Source organism: Styela clava, chromosome 2 (assembly GCF_964204865.1).
Source record: "Styela clava chromosome 2, kaStyClav1.hap1.2, whole genome shotgun sequence".
NCBI lineage: Eukaryota > Metazoa > Chordata > Ascidiacea > Stolidobranchia > Styelidae > Styela > Styela clava.
Window position 1 is genome coordinate 6008550 of NC_135251.1, and position 22678 is coordinate 6031227.

At 38.1% G+C, this 22678-nt stretch overlaps 1 protein-coding gene across 2 annotated transcripts; it reads left to right on the forward strand.

Moving 5' to 3' along the window:
• Positions 1-1279: 1279 nt before the first annotated feature.
• Positions 1280-22511, forward strand: LOC120336197 (uncharacterized). Of its 2 annotated transcripts, XM_039403815.2 has the most exons (24): positions 1280-1390; positions 1756-1933; positions 2516-2580; positions 2940-3123; positions 4350-4546; positions 4820-5037; positions 5606-5774; positions 5858-5996; positions 6687-6834; positions 7275-7385; positions 7905-8089; positions 8389-8560; positions 10353-10494; positions 10703-10895; positions 11347-11452; positions 12224-12304; positions 12846-12915; positions 13634-13737; positions 14597-14669; positions 15143-15266; positions 15735-15865; positions 16284-16400; positions 20862-20980; positions 21876-22511. In XM_039403815.2, exons 1-23 carry the CDS (start codon positions 1354-1356, stop codon positions 20963-20965), a joined length of 3048 nt encoding a protein of 1015 aa, XP_039259749.2. In that variant the 5' UTR covers positions 1280-1353; the 3' UTR covers positions 20966-20980; positions 21876-22511. The 2 variants fall into 2 exon arrangements, with proteins under 2 accessions (XP_039259749.2, XP_039259748.2); XM_039403814.2 differs by lacking the exon at positions 20862-20980.
• Positions 22512-22678: the final 167 nt, after the last annotated feature.

Consider the following 22678-nt stretch of genomic DNA (forward strand, 5'->3'; position numbering starts at 1 on the left):
GTCGTATAACGTCATTATAAAAAAATTGCACCCCGCCTCAATTTTGGGCTGGCTACGTTCTTGTAAAAAAAGCATAGTGGTTAACTCTTTTATACGAAGTAATCATACGCCTTTCGCTCCGAACAAGCCTCTTCACAATCAGCCATGTTATGTATATATTTGATAAATGCTTGAGTGCGGAATCGATTAGGGTATAGTTTACACTTATTCAGAAAAAGTAAGAATAAATAGGAGTTAATTTGTTTTAATATTTCAGGTGACCATGCGTTTTTCGCTCCGGCAAAGACTATGCACAAGAAGCGGTACTCCCATAGTGTGTGTACCAGGTTAGGGTTAGAGCATAATTTTATGCCGATTTTCCTTATTTTAGTTCTATTACGAGTTCGAGGACTGTCAGTGTTAGCCAAGTGAATACCCCCCTGCCCATAGGTTTCAGTCCCTTTACACAACTTGATGTAAAGTAGGCGAACAAAATTAGCTACCTCCATATTGGTATACACACTTCTGCAGCGCCCAAGAAGCAACTGCTGGGTAAGACGCTTCTATAGTTTGGACATAGTTTCTACTTATTTACTAGATGTAAAATTAGTTGCTAACTCATTAGAGCGAGGATTTAGTATTTGTCCTAGAGAAGAGGAAAGTCGCTAAAGCGGTTTAATGTCGAACCATAGCTTCGGGCTAGCGTTGCCATAGTCGAAATGCGCTTATCTGAAGAAGTCTAGTCGTTCAAGGGCCGCATTTGGACCGCAGTTTGCCCACCACTGACCTAAAACAAACATGCTCTTAACTAGGGCTTTAGAATTCTTCGAACTCCACTGCCGCGGTTTGACCCACTTGTTTTTGCATCTCCGCTTCACTGCCAAACAAAGGAAGCTATCAAACATATCACAGTTGAATTGACGCAAATAGAAATTAATTAGTTATGATGGCTTCTGATAAGTTTATAAAACGCTTTGAAGGTTGACAATAGCTGTACAAAGTTTAAATCGTATTCAATGAAGGCTTTTATTAGTATTTAGACCAGGGGTGGGCGGCACAAAGCCAAAAATTTTGCCTACCTCGACTGACGGGCCATGTAAGTGTGACGTAAAAAGTTACATTTTACGAACAATATTTACAATTTTGTTACTCCCGTAGCATGTGGGTTAGGTAAGGGTTAGGACGTAATTTTATTCCGATTTTCCGTATGTTAGTTCTATTACGAATTCGGGGAGTGAATATACCACCAAGTGAATATAAAGAATTCGCTCGTGTTAAATAATAATTTGATTTATTTCACAGTTTTAGTCTATTTAACAATTTAGAAGTTATTTACGAATTTGGATCGAAAAGTTTTGAACACATACAACAAGAATGCTGCTAAGGATAGCTATTCTGGCTCTTTGCCTTGGTAAGTATCTTTCTACGCTTAATGCTTCGATTTTTTTGCAATTCTGAAAAGTGGACGTGGAATATGTTTTTAGCGGTTTCATTTTGTGGCTTTTTAGGTATTGATTTTAGTAAGTTAGTGTATTAATTATGTGGGTATTAATAAATCCCTGAAAAGAAAAATAATGTAAAAAGAAACTAACAAAATTTTGATGATAATAGCCTATATACCGACACGAAGGCTAAATAAAAGTGGCCAAGTGAATTAGAATAATAATTTTATTTCTTAGGATATAGATAAAATAGTTCGGACACCCCTAAGTTCATGCCCACAAAAATATTTTAAGACTATTCAAATTATCTTTACGTTTTTTTCTTTTTTTCCAGGGCTACCCTCAGTCCTCTGTCTGGATATGGAAGCAGTAATTGATATGTCCGGGTACAAAGGTAGTGTGACGTTTGTCCGTATCGGAGATGACGTCAACGTCACGCTTCAGTTCACGACAGGAAACAATTCAAACAAATACGATAAAATAGAACTTGTAACCTTTCCTTCTGTTTTTGGGTGAGTAAAATAGTGCACGGAGCCTAAAAATTAGGAACTTCGGAAAGTAGTGAAATATGCAAATTATCAATAATGGTATGAAGGAATTCTTACAGGAGGGAGAAAGCCGATAGGGCAGACTATTCACATGACAAAATGCCTAATCGCCAATTTAGACCGCAGAATTTTGAGGTCCTAAAAAGTGTAGAAAAGTGTTGAAAAGTGTTTCAATCTACCAAATATTAAAAATGAAAGAGGGGGAAGGGTGGGGTCCGGGGTGTTTTGCTCAAATCTCACATTTTTACATTAGTAGAGGGGGATTTGCAAAAAACATCGTTTTTTTTCTTTAACCCAGAGTCGCGCGAAACGAATGTAACATTGTCCAGACTGCACAGAACCATATAAATGGTGAACGGCTCTATAAAATTTCCCCCTGAATGCGAGGCATTCATAATTTGTTTATCCACCTAAATATTATTGAAGTCAGATATGAAGGGAATCAATACAAGAAACTTGCCCTGGAGAGAAACACGCCTGTGAAAGTGGGACATTACAATTTTGACATACTAAAACATCTTTCCTCAAATAAAAATATTTTTTCAGACGACAGAAGACAGCCGCTGAGGTCTGCAACAGTTTGGGAGCTGCGATAGTGGGTTTTATGATAGGTAAGATAGGCTCCTGACTTAACCTCTAAGTTTAAACGCAAATGGGTGTACCTAACGACCCAAAGAGTGTAGCTAGACCATTTTTTTGTATAATGACACAGTACGACGCTTGCTCATCGCTCTGAACAAAGTTAGCCACTGATATCAAACGGTATATTAAAGTATGAAAGCAATTGTCGCAAAATTGCATCTAAAAAATGTTATAAATTTGGGAAAGGTGGGGGTGGTTATAGCATATGGATCTTATACTTCCTAACATCGTATATCCCTATGTCAGTGGCTACTCGTACATAGTCTTGTTCAAATCAAAAGCTGTAAAGCGTTGTATAAAAACGATGTATATTTATTTTTTTTTTCAGAGAACTCGACAGCTACAATCTCAGTACTGCCAGAATCGATCTATTTTCACCGCTCTGTTTACATTTCAAGTTCAAGCGACCAGTCAGTTCCAAGACTATGCGGAACAATACTCCCCACAACAGAGAATGTGACGTCATACAGAGCAAAATTTATGGGCCCGGTTAGTGGGACCGTATGGTTGAGGTAGGTCTAAGTACGACAAACGAACTCGATAACTCGCATTATTTCTCTGTAGGGTCGAATTTCGGGGACTAGTGTAACTTAGTACCACGTGTACTTCTAGAGGACGTAGCATAACGATTTTTGCATATGCTATTCCTAACCCCCATCAGACTATGTCATTAAAAAATTACATCAATACGACGTCACACCATAGAGCAGGGGTCGGGAACCTTTTTGGTAAAGAGAGCCATAAAATATACATATTTTCAATTGCATTTCCGTGCGAGCCACATAACATTTCTTCACTTAATCAAGCCTGAAATGTTCACTCAAAAGTCAACACATACAATGTCAATATACATTTAATGTGATTTCTGATGCTGCATGTAGTCGCTGCGGGCCTTGAACGGTTGCTCACATGCAGCCCAAGTTGAAATCTACGATACTCATCACCCTTTTTCGTTTAGGCATCTCCGTAGTGTTTTTAAAACTCTATCGCTCTGTGATGTCACAATATATGTTCCAGAATCCCCTTGTTTGTCACAATGCCTGTCTGGTAATTATCTTACATAACATAGACATGTGCTGGACGCGCGTTCTCAAACGTATTGGGAATTTCCCGCCAAATTTGGCTATAAAAGAGTTTGAAATCTCGTAACAATAGTAAGCTTAGTCTTGGGATATTAGATTTTTCCGAGAGCCATATGCCGTCACCAAAAGAGCCATATATGGCTCGCGAGCCATGGGTTCCCGACCCCTGCCATAGAGCTTGCAGAAGAATAGCTACGATCGCTCGGAATGGCATCTGCGCGACTCACTAACGCCAGCGACTTCTCGCATATCGGGATCGTTTCGACAACAAAACCAGCGAAATAGCTCGCTCGCTATTACGGTGATCGTCTGCGTGTTTCGGACGACCATCCGTATACTTTAGAGAGGGTCTTATTGCGTCAGGTGACGTCGCAGTAATGTAATTATTGAATGATGTAGTCAGGGAAAGGTTAAGAATAAATAATGCAAAAATTATTGAGCCAGGTCAACGAAAAGGACGTGTGGTGATTTTACTAATCATTGTTAACAACGGTCTGCCAAATACGTTTTCGTTATCAAAATTAATTTTTTTCGCAGTCCGGAGCTGGATAAGAATTTAAATTTCGAAGCCCTGCAACACATTGAAACTTGTCATATCTTCCTAGAAGGCAATCGCCAAATGCTCATTTTTTATGAAGAATTTTTCACTAATACAGATATCTCGCCAACGTCGGCACCTTCATCTATGGCGATTTACTGTGGGCAGATGGAACCGATACTTCTTTAGTGATGTTGAAAATGTTTCCTGGTGGTGCTGTGGACGATACCAAGCCTTTCGACGAAAGATGCCAGACAATTTCTGGGGGGAAAAATGTCGCCATGGTTTCTGTTCAGAAGTCGACCACGATTGACGGTGAGTAACCACGTTGGCGAGTTCAAATGTCACCGTTATGAAGGCTTGGATTAAATCGAGTCATCAAAAAACTGAAAAAATACTCTCAACGAAGGGATGCTGAGCGATTTATGAGAGAGTAAAATGTTGCCATGTTTACTGTACAACAGTCGATATCGATTTGACAAAGACTTGAAATGAGTCGATCATATTGAATATTCGCTTTTAGAATATAAATCAGAGACATTAACGATGTCGGACGCTGCTGATCAATTGTACTTTTTTCTTTTCCAGGCACATTCGGGATCTTTTTACCCGACATCACGACGTTCCTCCCTAAATTAGGCGCCATGTTGGGTGATAAAATTGTCGCTTGTACCACCTTGCGGATGATATCAACAAAGACTGTGACGTCAACAATGAATTGGGAAGGAGTCAAAGGTACTTTCACCTTCACGCAGAAGTCGCCATTTGATGCCACGCAAACTTCGATAGCCCTTACTGGTCTAGCGGTAAGAAATTATTTTTAAATATATTTAAACATTGAGCGCTCCAGAATTATGTGTATCAATATGGGGGTAACTAATTATGTTCGCTAACTTCACATCAAGTTGTGTAAAGGGACTGAAACCTATGGGCAGGGGGTATATTCACTTGGCTAACACAGATAGTCCTCGACTCATCTTAGAACTAAAATAAGGAAAATCTGAATAAAATTATGGCCTAACCCAAACCTGGTACACATACTACGGGAGTACAGAACATTGAACAAAGTAACACAAACTCACTCAGAGATTAAATAAAATTACTCCTGAGCAAAGCTACGGGCCACATTCTGACACAACTTTATTAATATCATGCCAAGTGTCAAATTTGTAAGCTCCGTAATTACAAGCTAACAATTTATGTTTATACGTCGGGAATGGGAAGTTTCTTCTTACAACAAATACCGTGGTTCCCAACCTCCTTCATCTTTCCCTCCCTTTGACTATTTTTTTTATCGAAAATGGCTGGGGAAAACTGAACTAGGTCACAAGCTACTTGGAATTTAAAATATTGGTTTTCTTTTCTTTCTTACAGTCACGAACGAGCGGTTATCACGTGCACAAGTTTCCGGTTGCACAAAGACTTTCTTCAAGTGAGAATCCATGCGATGCCAGATTTGTAAGCGGACATTTCAACCCGTATAGTGTCGACGTAAATGCTAGTCCGTCACCAGGAACTGGGACAGCGGATCAGTACGAAATTGGTAGGTAGTCCTGCCTCAATGTATTCTTTATTCTATCTTGTCATATCAAAAAGTTCCTAAATACCATGTAATACGATACCCAGGTGACCTCAGCGGAAAATACGGAACATTAGCGACCAAGAATGAGTTCAGTGCGACGTATACAGACTGGAATCTTCCTTTGTTTGGCCTCAACAGCATCGTCGGGAGATCCATAGTAATTCACAACGCAGACGGATCCAGGTATATTCTTTGTGTTAGAGTTTGGGCGCTCTGGAAGTATGTGCATCAAGATGACGCACAACCTGAACCCTGATCTGGTACACATACTATGTTCAGGTTGTGCGACATCTTGGTACAGATACTTCGGGAGCACCAGAGTTTAGGCAAAACAAGGTTCTAAAATGTGGAGTAATTTTGACCCAAAATTATTACATTGGACGACTCAAGCACGCAACCTCATTCCCAAACCGCGGCCTTCGTGCCAATTACGTTCCGTGAAACGATTCAATTGGCCCGTCGAATTTGAAGTAAAATAGCCAACACTTTGTTTTTACTTCTTTATTCTCGATACGCCAATTGTTACGTCATTATCACAGTTTAATCACGTGTATATTCGTCACAATTCAATTACACCGGTATTTTAATTATACGTACCGGTATCGGCTCTTGGGGGCGCTCACTCGCGAATATCCTTCCGCTTCTAATTTGGCCCTTTGTCAACCACATTTGGTAACCGAGAGAGAGTTACGAAAGTGGATTATGTGCCGTGAGGTGATACTTGAAGTGGTTTACGACGCTATGAATCAGGAAAACGACTATGATGGTAAATTCCGCATATTTGAGGTTCTTGGGAAAAATCACGGCCGTGCGAATCCCTTGGTCTACCAAAGCGGCACACTAGAACACTATAAAGTTTCTTTCACTTTTCAGGCTAATGTGCAACACTATCGGGTATCCAGGTGCAGTGACAACAGGCTTCGTTGCTTTCAAAACCCCAGCATATGGAACAATGTATATCAGACAAGAGTCGGCCAGCCCGGATGCCGATACCAGCATATTCATAGAACTTGCGAACCAGGTTGGTTTCGAAATTTTTATGTGTTTTGGACGTTCTGAATTCAGTTTAAACTTGGCAACATAAAACTTCTTTAAGCTAACCTGATTGTACAACGAACTGCTTAGCCAGAGGGATAGATGGTATGCCAGACCGACTGAGTAATCACATTACGACTGATTTCGCTTGGGGAATTTAATACTTTCTGTCCGAACCAGGTAATATAATGCTCTAGACTGCAGAAAAGGTTGTCACGGTCCTGCTGATGGATTCGTGTTGCAATATGATTTTAAAATTATCACCTTTCGGCGGGCTTCATATTTTTCAAATTTTGAAACGTCGCATTTTTTATTACGTGTTTCTCAGGCAAGGCACTCTCTACGCATCATTCAGGGTGAAAAGTCCTGATGAAAAACATATATATCGCATTTTCCAGTACTAAATAAAAATAATTTTTTTCACAGGACAAAACAGCGACGAACACTCACAACTGGCATGTCCATGTTTACCCAGTCGACGATGACGCTCTAACAGGAACATGCGCAAGTGCTGGCGGGCATTACAATCCTTCGGGGGTGAGTTACAGTTTCGTTGGATTGATGAATGTTTTTAATGCAACTATTTCCCAATCCTAATTGGCAGTTTGGTTACGTCAAAGCTGCCCAACCCGACTAAACAAAACTGCGCTTTCTGTTCGACAAACGTGAAAGCAAGTATGCGATCATCAGCGACGAAACTTATAAAAATAAATTTGCAACCCAAATTTATTTCATTTGAATTATTATTTTTCTTTCCGGCTTAGATAGTCCTTATTGCCTCTGTAACACAAGAAATGACCAATACATTCGCTACTGGCTCCGGAATTCGTTTTATCTGAGTGTATTTTTCTATCTTTGTAGGTACCTTTTACTTTATTAGGTGCTTCTATTGATGATTCAAATTTTCCAAAACGGCCCACTAAAAGTTTTAGATTCTCAAGTAAATCAGGCATTTAGGATTGGTAAAAACGTTTGCGGTGAAAGTGACCCGCGACACTAAAATGGTTGGGTAGGATTGGGTTACATATAGTCATACCATGTAAATTGTATTTTCAGCTTAGTGTTGCCAGTCCTTATTCGACGGAATGCAATTCAAACGATCCTCTCAGATGCGAGCTTGGAGATTTATCTGGTAGACTAGGACAAATTAATATAGTCTCGACGCAGCGGACTGAAAGTGGGAAATTCTTCTTCACGGATGAGTACCTTCCACTATCTGGCGCTTTTTCAATTCTTGGAAGGTAATATATTATTGTTTGAATACTTTTTTAATTACACGACGCTTATCAGCGCCTAATGGTTCGAAGAAGATTCTGTACAATAATCTACTAATATTTAATGGAAGGCGTGAAAAAAAAGGTTCAATAAAAAAAGAATCATCCAGTCACATCAACCTGAACGTGTAATTTTCGCGGAATATAAAATATTCCGTCTTTTCCCTAAAATATTAATACGCCTTATGGAATATAACTAAATTTTTATTACCCTGTTCAAGGGGTGCTTTTTATAACATATCAACTTACTGTGAATTTTGTTTTAGATCTATGGTTGTGCATGATCCAAATGCAGGAGCACCGAGATACGCATGCGCCAACATCACTCAACTGCATCCAACCGTGGCGAAAACCACTGGAGCGTGGGTAGGAACGGCAGATGGATCTGCAAGTGCAACGATTACATTGAGACAAGAAACGGAGTTCGATATGACCCAGGTTCGTCATTAACGGTAGCGTACCTATGAATCGTTTTGTAATTATGTTGTTGTTGCTGACGGTGGTATTGTTTTTCTGGTTGCTATTATTGTTGTTGTGCCTTCCTCGACACTGGACCAATAGCTTAGCAGTTAAAGTTTGTTGTTGTCGCTAGAAGGCTAAAATTGCGTACCTTGTGGCGGTTCCGCGTTCGCCGCGACTGGCAGATTGCATACATGTACATCTTCGCTTTGGCCTTCGTATCCATAAATTCAACCTTTCACATTGGTGGACCGGTATATTCAAATAAAATAAACTTGCGGATTGACAACACAATATTGAAATAAATGAAAGAGAAAATAATAACCTGTGTTTGAGTAACATACTCAATCAAATAGCATCGTTTTGAAAAACAACCACATAAGTAGCATTGCGATGGAAGGTTGCAGAAATTGCTTTTTTTCAGCAAAAGTCACAAATGCGTAGATTATAGACAAATGCGAGAATCACTGCGGTTTGGAATCTCGAGTGTGATTACTCGTCGTCAGGACGTGGCCTTAAAATCCTTACTGTACGTGTTATAGCCCCTATTAAACGACGCGTTCGTATTATAAAGCAACGTAACTTTGACTTTCTGGTAACGAAGTAGTTGGGCTAGCAGAAAAATTGCAGAACAAGAAAATTTCTCGCGGAAAAAATATATCAGAATATTAGTAGTGGCTAAGTCTGTCAGTAGTTATTTTAACTAATACCGTTAACTTTGACTTTCTGGTAACGAAGTAGTTGGGCTAGCAGAAAAATTGCAGAACAAGAAAATTTCTCGCGGAAAAAATGTATCAGAATATTAGTAGTGGCTAAGTCTGTCAGTAGTTATTTTAACTAATACCGTTAAACATTAAATTATACTGAGGAAAAAAGTCGACGTAAAATACTAACAAAAGCCAGACTTATGATACATTCAAGCAATCCGATATTCCAGTGTCGCCTATTACAATGTAATATTTTAGCTGATTAATAAACAAATAACTGACATAGATTTTTCATCCGAGATAGGTATGCATATCAATAACCAGTACCGCCACCTCTCCATTGAACGTTGATGGCTATATTCTTTACAAGAGCCAACACTAGGCCGGGACATTAGTGCCCTGTCAAAGTCCGTATTCCAATCCTTGGCTAACTGTAACGTTCTCGCCCTGTCAGCGCATGTATTACCACGATTGATCACAGCCACCGGCTAGCGATGGCACAGAACAACACTAAAGACAACACACCTCTAATTATTAGCCGTAAACAAATAATGCGCATTTGTGCGCTGTGATGATAGGAGTCTAAATTTTGATCACGCTCAATCCGGAATCATAGACCTCAATTAGAATCAATCTCAATTGAAATAAAGCTTTTAAACGCCAACGTTATTATAAAACAAAAGGGCAGTGGTCGAATATATGAACATAAAGTAACTTACAGTACTTAGTCTACAGTGCGTTACCGGTATATCGAAAAAGGAAAAGCAAAATGTTAGACCGCCGTCACGCATAGCCAAATAAAAATCGTGTTCCCATGGAAAAATTTAACGGCGATTTCTCACCAGATTAATAGAAAATTTAGGAACAAATAAAAGTAAATAGCCTTCTAGCGATAACAATATTCTTTAACCACTGAAAATTCCAAAGCAATTGGTCGAGAGCGAATTCTTTCCATAGGAGGAAAATACTATCAAAAAAATTAGGATGAAAAAGAATCAACTCGGATTCAAAATGTCTTTCATCCTGATTGTCTGAGTAAGAATGTTTTTTTTTTGTCTTCTCAGGTTACCGGATCCTTCAGCGACTTAAACAACTTGGCTAGTGGTTACCATATCCATGAATATACGATCTCGAAAAAGGCAGCCTCAGAAGGCGAGTGCTCGGCTGCATCGGTATCGGGACATTATAACCCGTTCAATTGGACAGGTCAGTGGCATATCTAAGATTAGCTCAAAGCAAACGGATTCGCGCTCACACACAAGTAAAAGAAATTGTTTTCTGAATGAAGTTACGGCTCTCACGCAGAAGTGAGGGAGACTCATCTTTGAGTAAAGTTTAGGGAACGCACTCAGAAGTAAAAGAAATTCATTACTGATACTAAATATCTGGATATATCAACACTGTTTTATTTCAGATCCAACAGCTGCCACAGTCGGAACATTCGACCAATACGAGGTCGGAGATTTAAGCAACAAGTACGGGCTTTTGGATTCACAAACTTCGGCGAATATTCCAGAAAACACCGAGGACACGAATTTACCTCTGAACACATTCTTATCAGCATCTGATCGGTCCATTGTGATTCATAAGAAACAAGGAGGGCTGAGGTATTATTACGATTATTTCTTTGGGTGCACTGGCCTTCGCTGGTTACACATCTCGGTTTATAGAGAAATGATAAGTAGTTGGTCACGCAGAAACCCAATCAATAGCACAAGACAAGCTACAGAAGGCTCGGCGGTGTGGCGCATCGTGCTAAGCGTTATAAATAGGCTCGCCACCGAACCTCTGATTTCCATGCGTGGGTTTGCAGGTTCGAATCCGCGGGGTTGATTATGTGCGAGAGGTTTACTGGACTCCTCGCCTACGTAGGTTGGTCGGTACGGCTTCCTCCACCATCAAGTCCATGCATCAGAAACAAATAACTGGCTTATTAATCCCATACCCGACATAAACTGGTAACCGGGCAAGAGGCCGTGGTCGCCATATGATAACGCCGTCTTATCGTCTTTCCCGTTCCTCCGGGATAAATATGTAAATCCTATCCTATTATTTCAGATGGAAATGCGCCAACTTGGTCACTCATCCAGATTCTTCAAGCAATGGACACGTTATATCTGCCACTGTCAGCTTTGCTTCTGATGTCACAGGGACCATAAAACTGGTAAGTCAAAGAACCTTTTTTATCGTAAATGTACAGATTTTTTCGAATTCGCGATCATCACCATCATATGACACATATTGCTTAATTGTTGTTGTTGGGGTTCTTTTTGTTGTTGAGAAAAATCTCATTTTTTGCCATTTGATGGAAAAAGTCGGAAAATTGTGTATTTTAAACAAATTTTTCTGTCTGTTTTACAATTCACGGCCACAGATTTTTTTATTTGGCTCCAATTTTGGTGATGTTAGTAGTTCGATCTTTGTGTCCATATATTTGAGCATAGCTGTTTTGCTATCACCGATGATGCCACGCGGGCCACACTTGAAATGCCCAACGGCGATCTGTTATCAAGATATTCATTCTGAATGTTCTTCTAGAGACTGGTATTTTTAGAATAACAGTCTTATTTATCTTTTGCAATGCGGTATTTTCATTTGTATGGCGTCATCATTGCTGGTGACGTAATATAATCTGACAAAAATATGATAGGCTGTAATGTGAATATCGCAGACCTAACAAGAGTAATTGTATGTCGTAATCATTAATTGTGACGTCATATAGCCATCGGACATATAATAACAGACCAAAAATTGGTAGTGTCGCATGTTTAAAAATGAAGAAGATAAAGCCCTACTATTTTCGTGATATGTTTTGGTTAGGCTATCGCCTCTGTCTTCACTGTTTATCCAATCCTGCAATACACAGAATCAATATGGTTATACCATAAAAATAGCCTACTGTCCTAAATAATTATGTATACTGTTTGATTTCCAGAAACAAGTCGTTTACGAAGATGGCGGCTCTGGTCTGACAAGCTACGATGTTGATGTATCCCCTCTCGAAAACAAAGCTAACGTAAGTAATCAGAGAGTTACAAGTCATTTTCATAAGAAACTTGCTCAAAGCAAGATCACGCACTCACTCAAAAGCAGAGGAGATTGATCTCTGAGAGAAGTTATGACGACCACAGCTGCGCCATGAAGTATAGCGTCGAATTATGCGTTAGTCAGTGGCGTATCTAGGTAATATGGCGACCAGGGCAAAGCCTAAAAATGCGCCCCCTTGACAGTTGTTTGACAATTTATATTAACTATTATTGAATTGAGTAAAGTTATTATTTCAGTAAAAATACGAGTTCCAGTTATTCCCAATTTAAAATTATTTTATTATAACCTTTTATGATTAATACTTTTCGCCGTTTTTGCGCTCCTGTTCAAACGGCGCCCATGGCTGGAGCCATGGCTGCTACACCCTAGATACGCCACTGGCGTTAGTAAATATTTATTAACGTATTTACGAGCCATAGGACGCGTTTAGCAATCGTGGTGAAATTTTAACAACAAACTTATATCTTTATATGGTAGAAATACTTCTGAAACTGTTCTTATTTCCACAGAGTCCTCAACACAACTGGCACATCCACGTGGATCCGATCACAAACCAATCTGCCTGCGCCGATGCTCTTGGTATGTACCGCTGAGTTTTTTTTTCATGCTGATAAAGATTACTGTCGTGAGCACCCTCGTCATATATACTCTCATGTTTTGAAGTCAATTCCCGCTAAAGAGGGCTAATTAGCACATTAGATTGGGTTCAGTGCCCATGGCGAGAAGTCAGCATTCTCCTCGTACATAATTGTCTCCAAAGGATTAATTGTCTCCTTCGTACTTATAGTTCACGGGTTGGCAACCTTTAGTATCAAAAGAGCCATTTGGCATCCTTTCAATAAAACTTAAACCTACTCGGAGTTGCAACATCTACTCTAATGTCAGTAACTATTAACTCCTGAAAAACTATTTATGATGGAATAATCTAATTTTTATTGAGATGAAGCCAAATGAATAACGTAATATTCAATAACAAATTGAAAAAAACTTGAAATGAACAACAGAGTGAAATATGAAATAAAAAAGTGTGTTTCGACAATCTCGAATCACTTTGAATGCGACCTATTTTAAATCGCTCGCAACCTATACTTTGTGGACCGCTGTGATTGGTAATTAGTGGGGTGTGTTTGCCATAACCGTTTAAATTGGCGGGAGCCAGAGCTCCGAAATCAAAGAGACGCATGCGGCTGTGGAGCAGAAGGCTGCCGATTACTGCTATAGTTCAACTTTTAGACCTTTCTGATGTAAACCATAGAAACCAACGCACATTGCATTAACAGCGAATCCCTTTTTACAGGTCATTATGATCCATACGTAGCAATTGACAACACAGACTATGCAACCGATTGCTCGCCAACGAATCCAAGGTTCTGTGAAGTCGGAGACATCAGTAGGAAACAGGTACGTTGCCCTATATTATGGAGTTGATACATCATTGAGCAGAATTGTCGTAATTTCCAGTGATAAAAATATTCTCGTGATAGATTGGGGTTCAAGTTTGTAGAGATTTTTTATATAAAGTACAATAGTTGCAAGTTTCTTCAAAGCAAGCCCCCGAGCCCCCAACTAAAAGTGAAAATAGTAGTGATATAGGAGTTATAAGTTCGATCAAAGCAAAATTTCGAGCTCTCAACTAAAATTGGAAAGAGTACTAATAGAAGAGTTGCAAGTTTGCTCAAAGCAAGGTTTCGAACTGTTAACTAAAAAGAGTGAAAATCGCCACAGTCCATCTTAGAACTATATATATATATAAGTTTTTATACAGGTTTACACAAAGCCGTACTGATAAAGAAAACTGACAATCCATAACCGATAATCTAAATATCTCTCTTGTGGTGTGGCCATACATCGAGTGTATTTTAACCATCATAATCTTTTTGGACATGAAGTAGAGCTATGGATCCCTTTGTTATAATTAATATTAAGTTGTTATTGTTCTTTCTATCGCTTTTCTGAGTCACTAATGGACAAATTGCTTTGAAATTTTCAGTGGGTAAAGATAGTATTTTTCTCTATTTTTCTTTTATTTTCTCCTGAATTTTCTGTGAGATCTTATATCCCATCTATAATGCGCTGTCTAATTTTTTAATCATGGTAACACGTTTTTATGATATCGAGATGGCGGTCTTCCTCGTTTTATGACATCGTGACTGACATGACTGCTGGTACGGGTAGTCTACTGTGACAGATTGCATACCCGTACTACAGCGTTTCAGATTTCGTGTCCATATATTTTAGCATCGCTCTCTTGTTTTTGAAGGCAAAGTACGACATCGGTGGTGGTAGACGAGTCTTTCATGACGTAGATACGCCGATGCATACCAATTTCACAGGTAACCACTAACACTTTGAAACAAGGCTGTTTACAAGAGACCTTACATAATTTTCATATTTATCCCGGGATATCAAGTTTCATAAAATAGCTTTTTATAAGGAAAACCGCGGAATTCCATCCGATTATAGCACAGCCATCTTGATAGATCGATATCAAACTGAGAATTATAGTACAACGCCTAAAATCTCGTGTCCTACATGCGTGTGAATCCAACTTTTGCTTTTTCCATCTTTTGCTTTTTCAAACTAATTTTTGAAATATATAATAAATTATGTTTGTTCATTAGTAGGTGGTAATAATAATATTTATTGCTATCCCAACATAGAACTGCAGAGCTATTGGGAATGAGGGTGGTACCTAAATATGTAACAATCGTCGACACGGATAACCTAGTTTAAATGACTGGCTGTGCCTAACCCTGGCACCTAATATTTCATTCTACACACCTAACTTAATAAATTTTGTTTTTAGTTCTTGGTCGTTCGATTGTTTTTCATGTATCAAACGGTGGAGCAGCCAGGTATACATGCGCTAATATTATACCGGATTCTGATAGTTATACACTATCTTTTCCGTCAACTACTAAGTTTAATAGGTGAGTGCAATGTTATGATTGGTTTACCTTGATTTAGAAAAGAAACTTATTGCATATTCAGGGGTAGAAAGTTCCAAACTTCTGTATGGTAAATCACTGCCTTGCCTCTAATTACAACTCAGTTTTCACTTTATTCATCAGGCAATCATGGACGCGGAGAAGGGGACAATGGTTGTTTGTTGGACTTGACTAAATCAAAGATTAAATCAAATAATAAATATTTTGGTCATTTGGAAAATAGCATTCTTCTATATATGGGGGCTACCTGTTCAGAGTCTTGTACGGGATGAAGAAGTGAAAACTAATCATATAAAGTCTCCTATTTTAGCGTGGTATTGAATATTTCTAGCTCCGTCTCTCCATTTTGAGTTTTGAAATTCCGACTCACTCGAATCTGAATGTTTCAAAAAATTCCAAATTTAGAGTTTCTAAATCTAACACCTCATTGATAAAGCCATTCTGTTGCAGATACATGTTCACGAAAACTGTAGCTGATGCTCTCGGTATAGCAAGACTACGTGTCGTCATCGTTCACAACATTGATGTACCGATAACTAAATATGGCTGCTCAAGAGTCATGGTACATATAGCTGGCGGAGGTAAGTTTACTTGAAAGTATTTGATATCAATTTAGAGATGTAAGCATGAGTTATTCTGTAAGCTGCGTATCTCGTATCTCACCTGGTTCTAGTTGCAAGTACAGATATTCTATGCAACCAACCCGAATATACATATGTAACATATTAGATATGCATATACAGCCAACCGAACTATATGTATACATATACAACTAACGAGAAATAAATACCCATAAATGCCTAGCAAATCAGTCGAAAAATCGAACCAAACCCGTGTGACTAATCAAATATGCATATGCAACCAATCAAGCGAACTACATATACAGCCAACCAAAACTTGAGGCATAAAGAGGCATATTGTATAAAGATATTCAATAGAAAAGACACAACGCAAGTACACCTCAAGATCCTAATTCACAGACAACTCTTCCTATTACAGCCCCTTCCGCGATAATCAACCAACTCCTTGGCGGCACACTAAAAGGACTAGGAGATTATTCATCCACAGAAAAGTGTGTCAGCGCAGTCGGCACTGAAGCATTGGGAGAGAGATCTGGTGCGATTTGGCATAGGGGGAATATATTGATTGCTATGCTAACTTTTATGGTGACTCAAGTAATCTAAAATATATGTGAATGCGGTGAAATCTACGTGGAACTAACTCTGCAACATACAATGACTTTTATAGACGAAAATATCTTCCTTGCCACAATTTCGCATGCGCCTTTTATACATTAATTTAGTCGTAGTTAGGGCCGTGGAATCACGTAAGAAACAAGGCTATATGGCGGGTTAAAATTCACATTTGACTCTGAATCTAAGTGAAACAAAATATTACTCTCGACCCTGCGTTGGTTGAAATTTCGATCTTCAAACACCCGAGAATATCAAATTGTGATAACAAACGATTTGCCAAATACAAGCCTTTTTAATAGACTGTTAAAAACACTCAATCAAGGTATTTTTTATTGAGTTTCTGCACAATTTTTTTACTCCAATTTCAGTCTCAAAAGTCTGAAATTCCGAGTCCGACATGTTTAAAATACGTGCATGACTCCATTGGAAACATCCCAAACTTCAATGTGATCGAACTGGTGTAATCTCTATATATCTATTTTGAAAGCTACAATTGTTTATAATTCGTCTGCACTTTAATTTCAAGTTGCACTTAACCACTAAGAGCTGTGTGTTTCCAACATTCAAACTGAGACCATTATTTACTCGAAAAAGTTGCAACTCAGTTTTGTGAAATTCCTTTTTCTTTAGGGTTTCCCATACAGTACACACTGGAATTGTCACGTCCCGTAGCCATCTTTGCGCTAAAGGTGAATCTATATGTATATCTTTAGCAATTTTTGCAACTCTCCCATCAGTACTGTTTGCCTTTCTTTCGGTGAGCTTGTATAAAATCTAATATATAGATTTTGGAGTGTTTGTCTGCAGTCACTTGCAACTCTTCTATCAGTGCTCTTTCTACTTTGAATGGTGAGCTTTGTGCCTCCTTCGAGACAACATATATTATATAAAAAATTGGGACTTACAGAAGTATGTGCACCAAGATGGCGCACAACCTGAATATAGTATGTGTGTACCGGTTAGGATTCAGGTTGTGCGACATCTTGGTGCTCATACTTCTGGAGCACCAAAAATTGTGATTTGTTACTCTATAATAGACTCTGAAATGGTCCTTCTAATAAAACTCTTAACAAAATGAGGTCGAGAGTGAGATTTCACGGATTCAAACCTGCTACTTTTCAATATAAACCTTTTTCATTGTACAAACTTACAAACCTTTTCTGTAACTATTTACACCCAAGAGGCAGTTAACGTAGTTCATACTGATAAAGAGAATCTTTCTTCAAATGACGTATGTCCTCGTTGCTTTTCAATTTACAGTGTGACCCCAGAAACAGAAGTTTCAAGTACATTAGGAAATCCATGAACTCTGTTTTGGGGTATATTTTTATGAAATACTGTACCGGGTACCGGAGCAAATAGATAACCAAACTAGAATGAAAAGATGATTTTCATCACTATTTGCCCAAAGGAAAGTCACTCGCACTCATTCAGAAGTAAAATAGACTCCTATCTGGGCAAAGATATGGACGACCACTGAAATGTCGAGAACTAATGATGACATGTATAATAATGATGATGCATCATGATCTAATACGATCGAAAAGACACTATGTAGTGGTGAATTCTATATAACAAAATATGAAAACATATTTTGACTCGATGTTATAACACCCCTTACACCACCACGAGCGTAGCCAGCTCAAATTTTTTTGTATAATGACGTAATACGACGCTTACTAGTGCCTTTTGCCACTGATATCTTACAATATCTCAAAGAATCTTATGACATGACCCCTCAGACCCCCTGTCTATGACTATGCTCCTTCCCCCTGTTTTGGTTGAGGGATCGCGACTTTGCAACATTATGACCAAAACTGTAGAACACTCATGTCTATGAGATATTGGGCTTAAATGATTTTATTTCTCCAGTCAGCATTGCACTTATTATTATATATAGATAGTAATGACTGCACGTCAAACTGTCTAGGACTTGAGATCTCTAACATACAATGCCAACAAATTTAGTTAACGTAGCCGTAACGTAATTTAATATATTGTACTGTTTTATTAATTCTATTTCTCTAGTCAAACAATTTTTTTTTTAATTTATCAAAATTATAATAATATTTAAATAGATTTTGTTTCCTAATATAAAACTAAAATTAGGGTGGAATGGGTGTTGTGTCTTTTATTAGGTGTTTTGCAGTTTCGTTTGAACAAGGATTTAAACTAAAGCGGTCACTCGTACCAGGATATTATATATATCATGTTATGGGTGAAATATTTCTGAATTGGCATAAAATACCCAAGAAATATTTGCCAAACACAGAAAAAGTATAAATTATTTTTTCCTAACCTTTCGAATAAATCATAATATTTCTCAAATTATCTGACGTAACTGGAACTGAATGCATGAATTGAGTAGGAGCCTTGCTTAGAAATGGTGGCAATGTACACCACTCAACCGCGAAAGAATGTCGTAACAGTAAGCGCTGCGCTCGCACACAAATTAACAAACATGAAGAGCTGACTCTATCTCATCGTCATAACACCACATGACAACGCGCAAAAAGCTGTTAGAAGATTTTTCTTCAAAAAAGAAATGATAACGGCAAAAAGTAGCTATTATTCGAAACTATTCTAAAATTAGCTGAAAAAATATTTGATATCTTGGATATTCTATTTGGACAGCCCTGAAGTATTGTTACGCCACGGGTGAAATGATAGGTGTTTTAACGAAGAGCTTGCTTCCCACTAACACAGATGTATTTCTGTAACGTTTTGATCGGAACAAAGTCAGACTTCCTCAGAAAAGCACTTGACAATAATCATTAGAGTTGTATTATTATGTTACTGTATAGAAGTACCCTTGAAATGCATAGTATAGTCATGTTTATTCCTGCTACAAAGTCCACTAGCGTACGGATACGATCAAATTACGTAAAGGCATAGAACAATAGAGAGTTGGTTTTGCGTAAAACCAACTGATAGACTAATTTCATATTTAAAAAAGGAGAGAAAATTAAGAACGGTGTCGATATTAATTAGTGTAGAATACATGTCAAGAAACTCCCTTTCATTTTTTCAAGTTAAGTCAGGTAGCATTCTGGTCTTGCCTCAAAATCTTGGTCCCGACAAAGTTCAAGTACTACTATGCGTGATAACTCTACCAATTTTATTCACAAGGCGATCCCTTGTCCTATTGTAAAAACAAGAGAATAAACAAATATGGGCCATATTGTCGATAAAGACCCGAATTTTCGTTATCTTGGGTTAGCCGATGACGTTCAGAAAACCACACTGAGATTTAATTGTGTCTTGTCCCGCATCAATACGGTCCATTTATATTTCAAAAATATTCTTTTTACAAGCTAGTAAATGTTCGATTTTCTCAAAATATCATTAATAGATGTGATGAATCATACTTCACAAAGAATTTGTTTTGCTATTTCAACGACTTTGCTAAAAATGTGTTCAGCAGAGAACCCAGTACAAAATATAAAGACATGTTCGGTGATTATCACGACATCCCAAGAACTTCGCGTCTACCCGCTTAATAGCACCACCGTCTACCAGCCCATAATGCGACTTTAGATACGCCGGTATCCTTTTCTAACACAGTTGGTAGTACGCTCAAATAACTATTGAATACAGCTCAATATTTCAGGTAAACGTTTAGTGTCGTGTTGCAAATTTTTTCGGGTAGATAACATGTGATTTTATAACTTTAACCACCAGCGTTTCCTTGTAATAAACAATTGGTTTCCAAATGTTTTATCTTGAAAGTATGCGACTTTGGAAACTTGAAAAAATCACTTATTTTTCACGCACTTCAACCCAAAGTGCACAGAATGTAGTGAGTTCGACAAGTAACGTGAATTTTCGCGGTAAAAAATACTTCGCCCAACAGTCAGGAGTAAATCTTTGCTGACCTTAATTTAAGAAAGTTTTTATCCGAGAGAGGTGGTGAACGAGGTGAATAGAGTGTTTTCACGACCCGTCGTGAACTAGTGAATACTTAATTATCGTTACACTTCAGTAGTGCAGTACACTTCACAAGTAGTTGAGGCCTCTACAAAGTAACCTTGCAAAGTCATTTGTTCGCTTCACGGCCTCCCAGTGGTAGAAGGGTCGCGAGAGGCCTTAGTTTCGAGTAAACTATTGGCGATTCGCATATTGGTTTTTCTTGCAAACGAAAAATACAAAAATGCCACTAATGATAGCATGCCGATATTGACAATTTAGAAGCAATTTACGAACAGAATGATTTCTATTCACAATTTACGGACAGAATGATTTCGCAAAATAAATCTTAGGCGCAGATAGATTTGTTTTACTTACAACATTAATGTGAATGCAAGTGGTTTTAGTGATTAATTTTGGTGACTTAGGCTTCGTATTGGCATATTTCAGTAAACACTACAATTTTAATTTTTAGCTGACTACGAGTCGGTGCATGTGAAATTTGAACTAGTTTATTGGCTGATTGAGGTAATAAAGTCTATATTTTTCTCTGGACGCTGTTCAGAGCGAAGATGTTGAACAAATAATATAGAGGTAATATTCATTTTACAAATATTTTTCTCGTGAAACTACACACGAGTAGGAACGTTTATTTTACACGAAGTGTACATAAGGATCGTTTTATTGTTCTTGTTGGTATTTTCTTCTTATCCTTATGAAAAAATCGCTTTTTTATTTACCTACTGGACTAATTGCTTTGAAATGGTTCCGTGAGCAAAGATTATACTTTTCGCAAGAAAGCTATTCCTTTTATTTCTTCAAATTTCTGTGGGATCTATGGGATTCGTTTTTTGTGTGTGATGTCGTCATTAAAAAATGCACACCTTATGGCGGTTCCGCGATCGCGTCAGTCGTGAACAATGCCGTACCGGTAGTCATACTGTGAGGAGGAGGAGGGACAGGGGTTGGAGAGTGAAGCAAATTTTATATAAAAGTCACAATGAAATCTTTGCAGCACAAGTTCTCAACTTTTATCTTACATTTACCCTTTGGCAAATTGCAAGACTGCAATTTACGTCTCAAATTTGTATACTATAAATTCTATATGACGATAAGCCTATGTTAAAGAGTCGCAGCAAGAGCATGATGACATCTATTGCGAAAGAAGGGGCGTTGCATTTCTAGCATCCAGAATGTTGCATCTACTATGGGGCCAGCAGCCACATTTTGTCATGTGCTTTCTTGCTTGTAATTTACATCAATGCACGTCAAATTTACTTCCAAGGGATTCGAAAACTTCTGCTTTTTAGTAGCAAATGGCACGCGACTGAATTCTCCAAGCTTCTCTGACTATAATCTACCCGCTTAAACATATTCAAAGTTACACGTTTAAGTTCTACAAGAAACGTGAAATTCAAAATAAACAGTTTGTTTCATGATGAATACTCGCGCTTACAAATGTTTAATTATCAACTTTATTAATATTAAGATTCACACCAAGAAGATTCGAAGTCTTATGTATATAAATATGTTCTCCCGGCAATTGTTGAAGAATTCGAAAACGAAGCCCACGGGTGGTATAGTATTGGACCCTGAGGACATCATTTACTTTTCGACCCTAAAAGAACAGTTGTTAAATATATTTAATTATATCTCACTTAAAACCTGTTCAGTCTGTATATAAGTTCGCGGTTCTTTTAGTTTGCTTTATCAGTTCGTTTGCGTATAGTAGCTATATTTGACAATATAAGAGCAATATAATGGTGCAATGTAATTTTGTGTACTTGTTAAACGATTTTACCAATACCTTTAGTTATGTACAATACCCTTCCACTAGCCTGTTTGATTGACCAATAACCTTATTAACCGGTGTTTTCGCAAGAATAGCACACATATGTCGTAGCTAATTAGTGTCTCAAAATGTAATGTCCAACTTGTCCCAATTGTAAGAATCTTCATACGAATACTCCAACCACTTGCCTGAGGTTTCATATCTATCATAACCCATCATATATTTGTTGACCAATCTTGCTAATATTTAAATTTAGAGTGCTTTGATAACTTTCATGTATAAATGATCTGGATATCTTGTTTCTCCGCTCAAATAAAATGCTTATGGTGAAAATTACGATTAGGTAAATCGCATTCAGGTCAGGTATAAGTTGGTCGGAAAGTGCGAACTTAGGATAATAATTTTATATTTACCGGCGAAGAAAAGTTGACAAAGCAGCTCAATCATGGTCTGGTACACGGAGGGATTTCGATAAACCCTCTTTAAAATTTTAACCCAGC

Bases quoted from the DNA above. Each gene is read 5' to 3' on its own strand.
- LOC120336197 (XM_039403814.2), top strand. From the start codon at position 1,354: ATGCTGCTAAGGATAGCTATTCTGGCTCTTTGCCTTG. The intron at 7,386-7,904 runs GTGAGTTACAGT...TTGTATTTTCAG, and splicing joins GGCATTACAATCCTTCGGGG to CTTAGTGTTGCCAGTCCTTA. The intron at 10,896-11,346 runs GTATTATTACGA...CTATTATTTCAG, and splicing joins AAGAAACAAGGAGGGCTGAG to ATGGAAATGCGCCAACTTGG.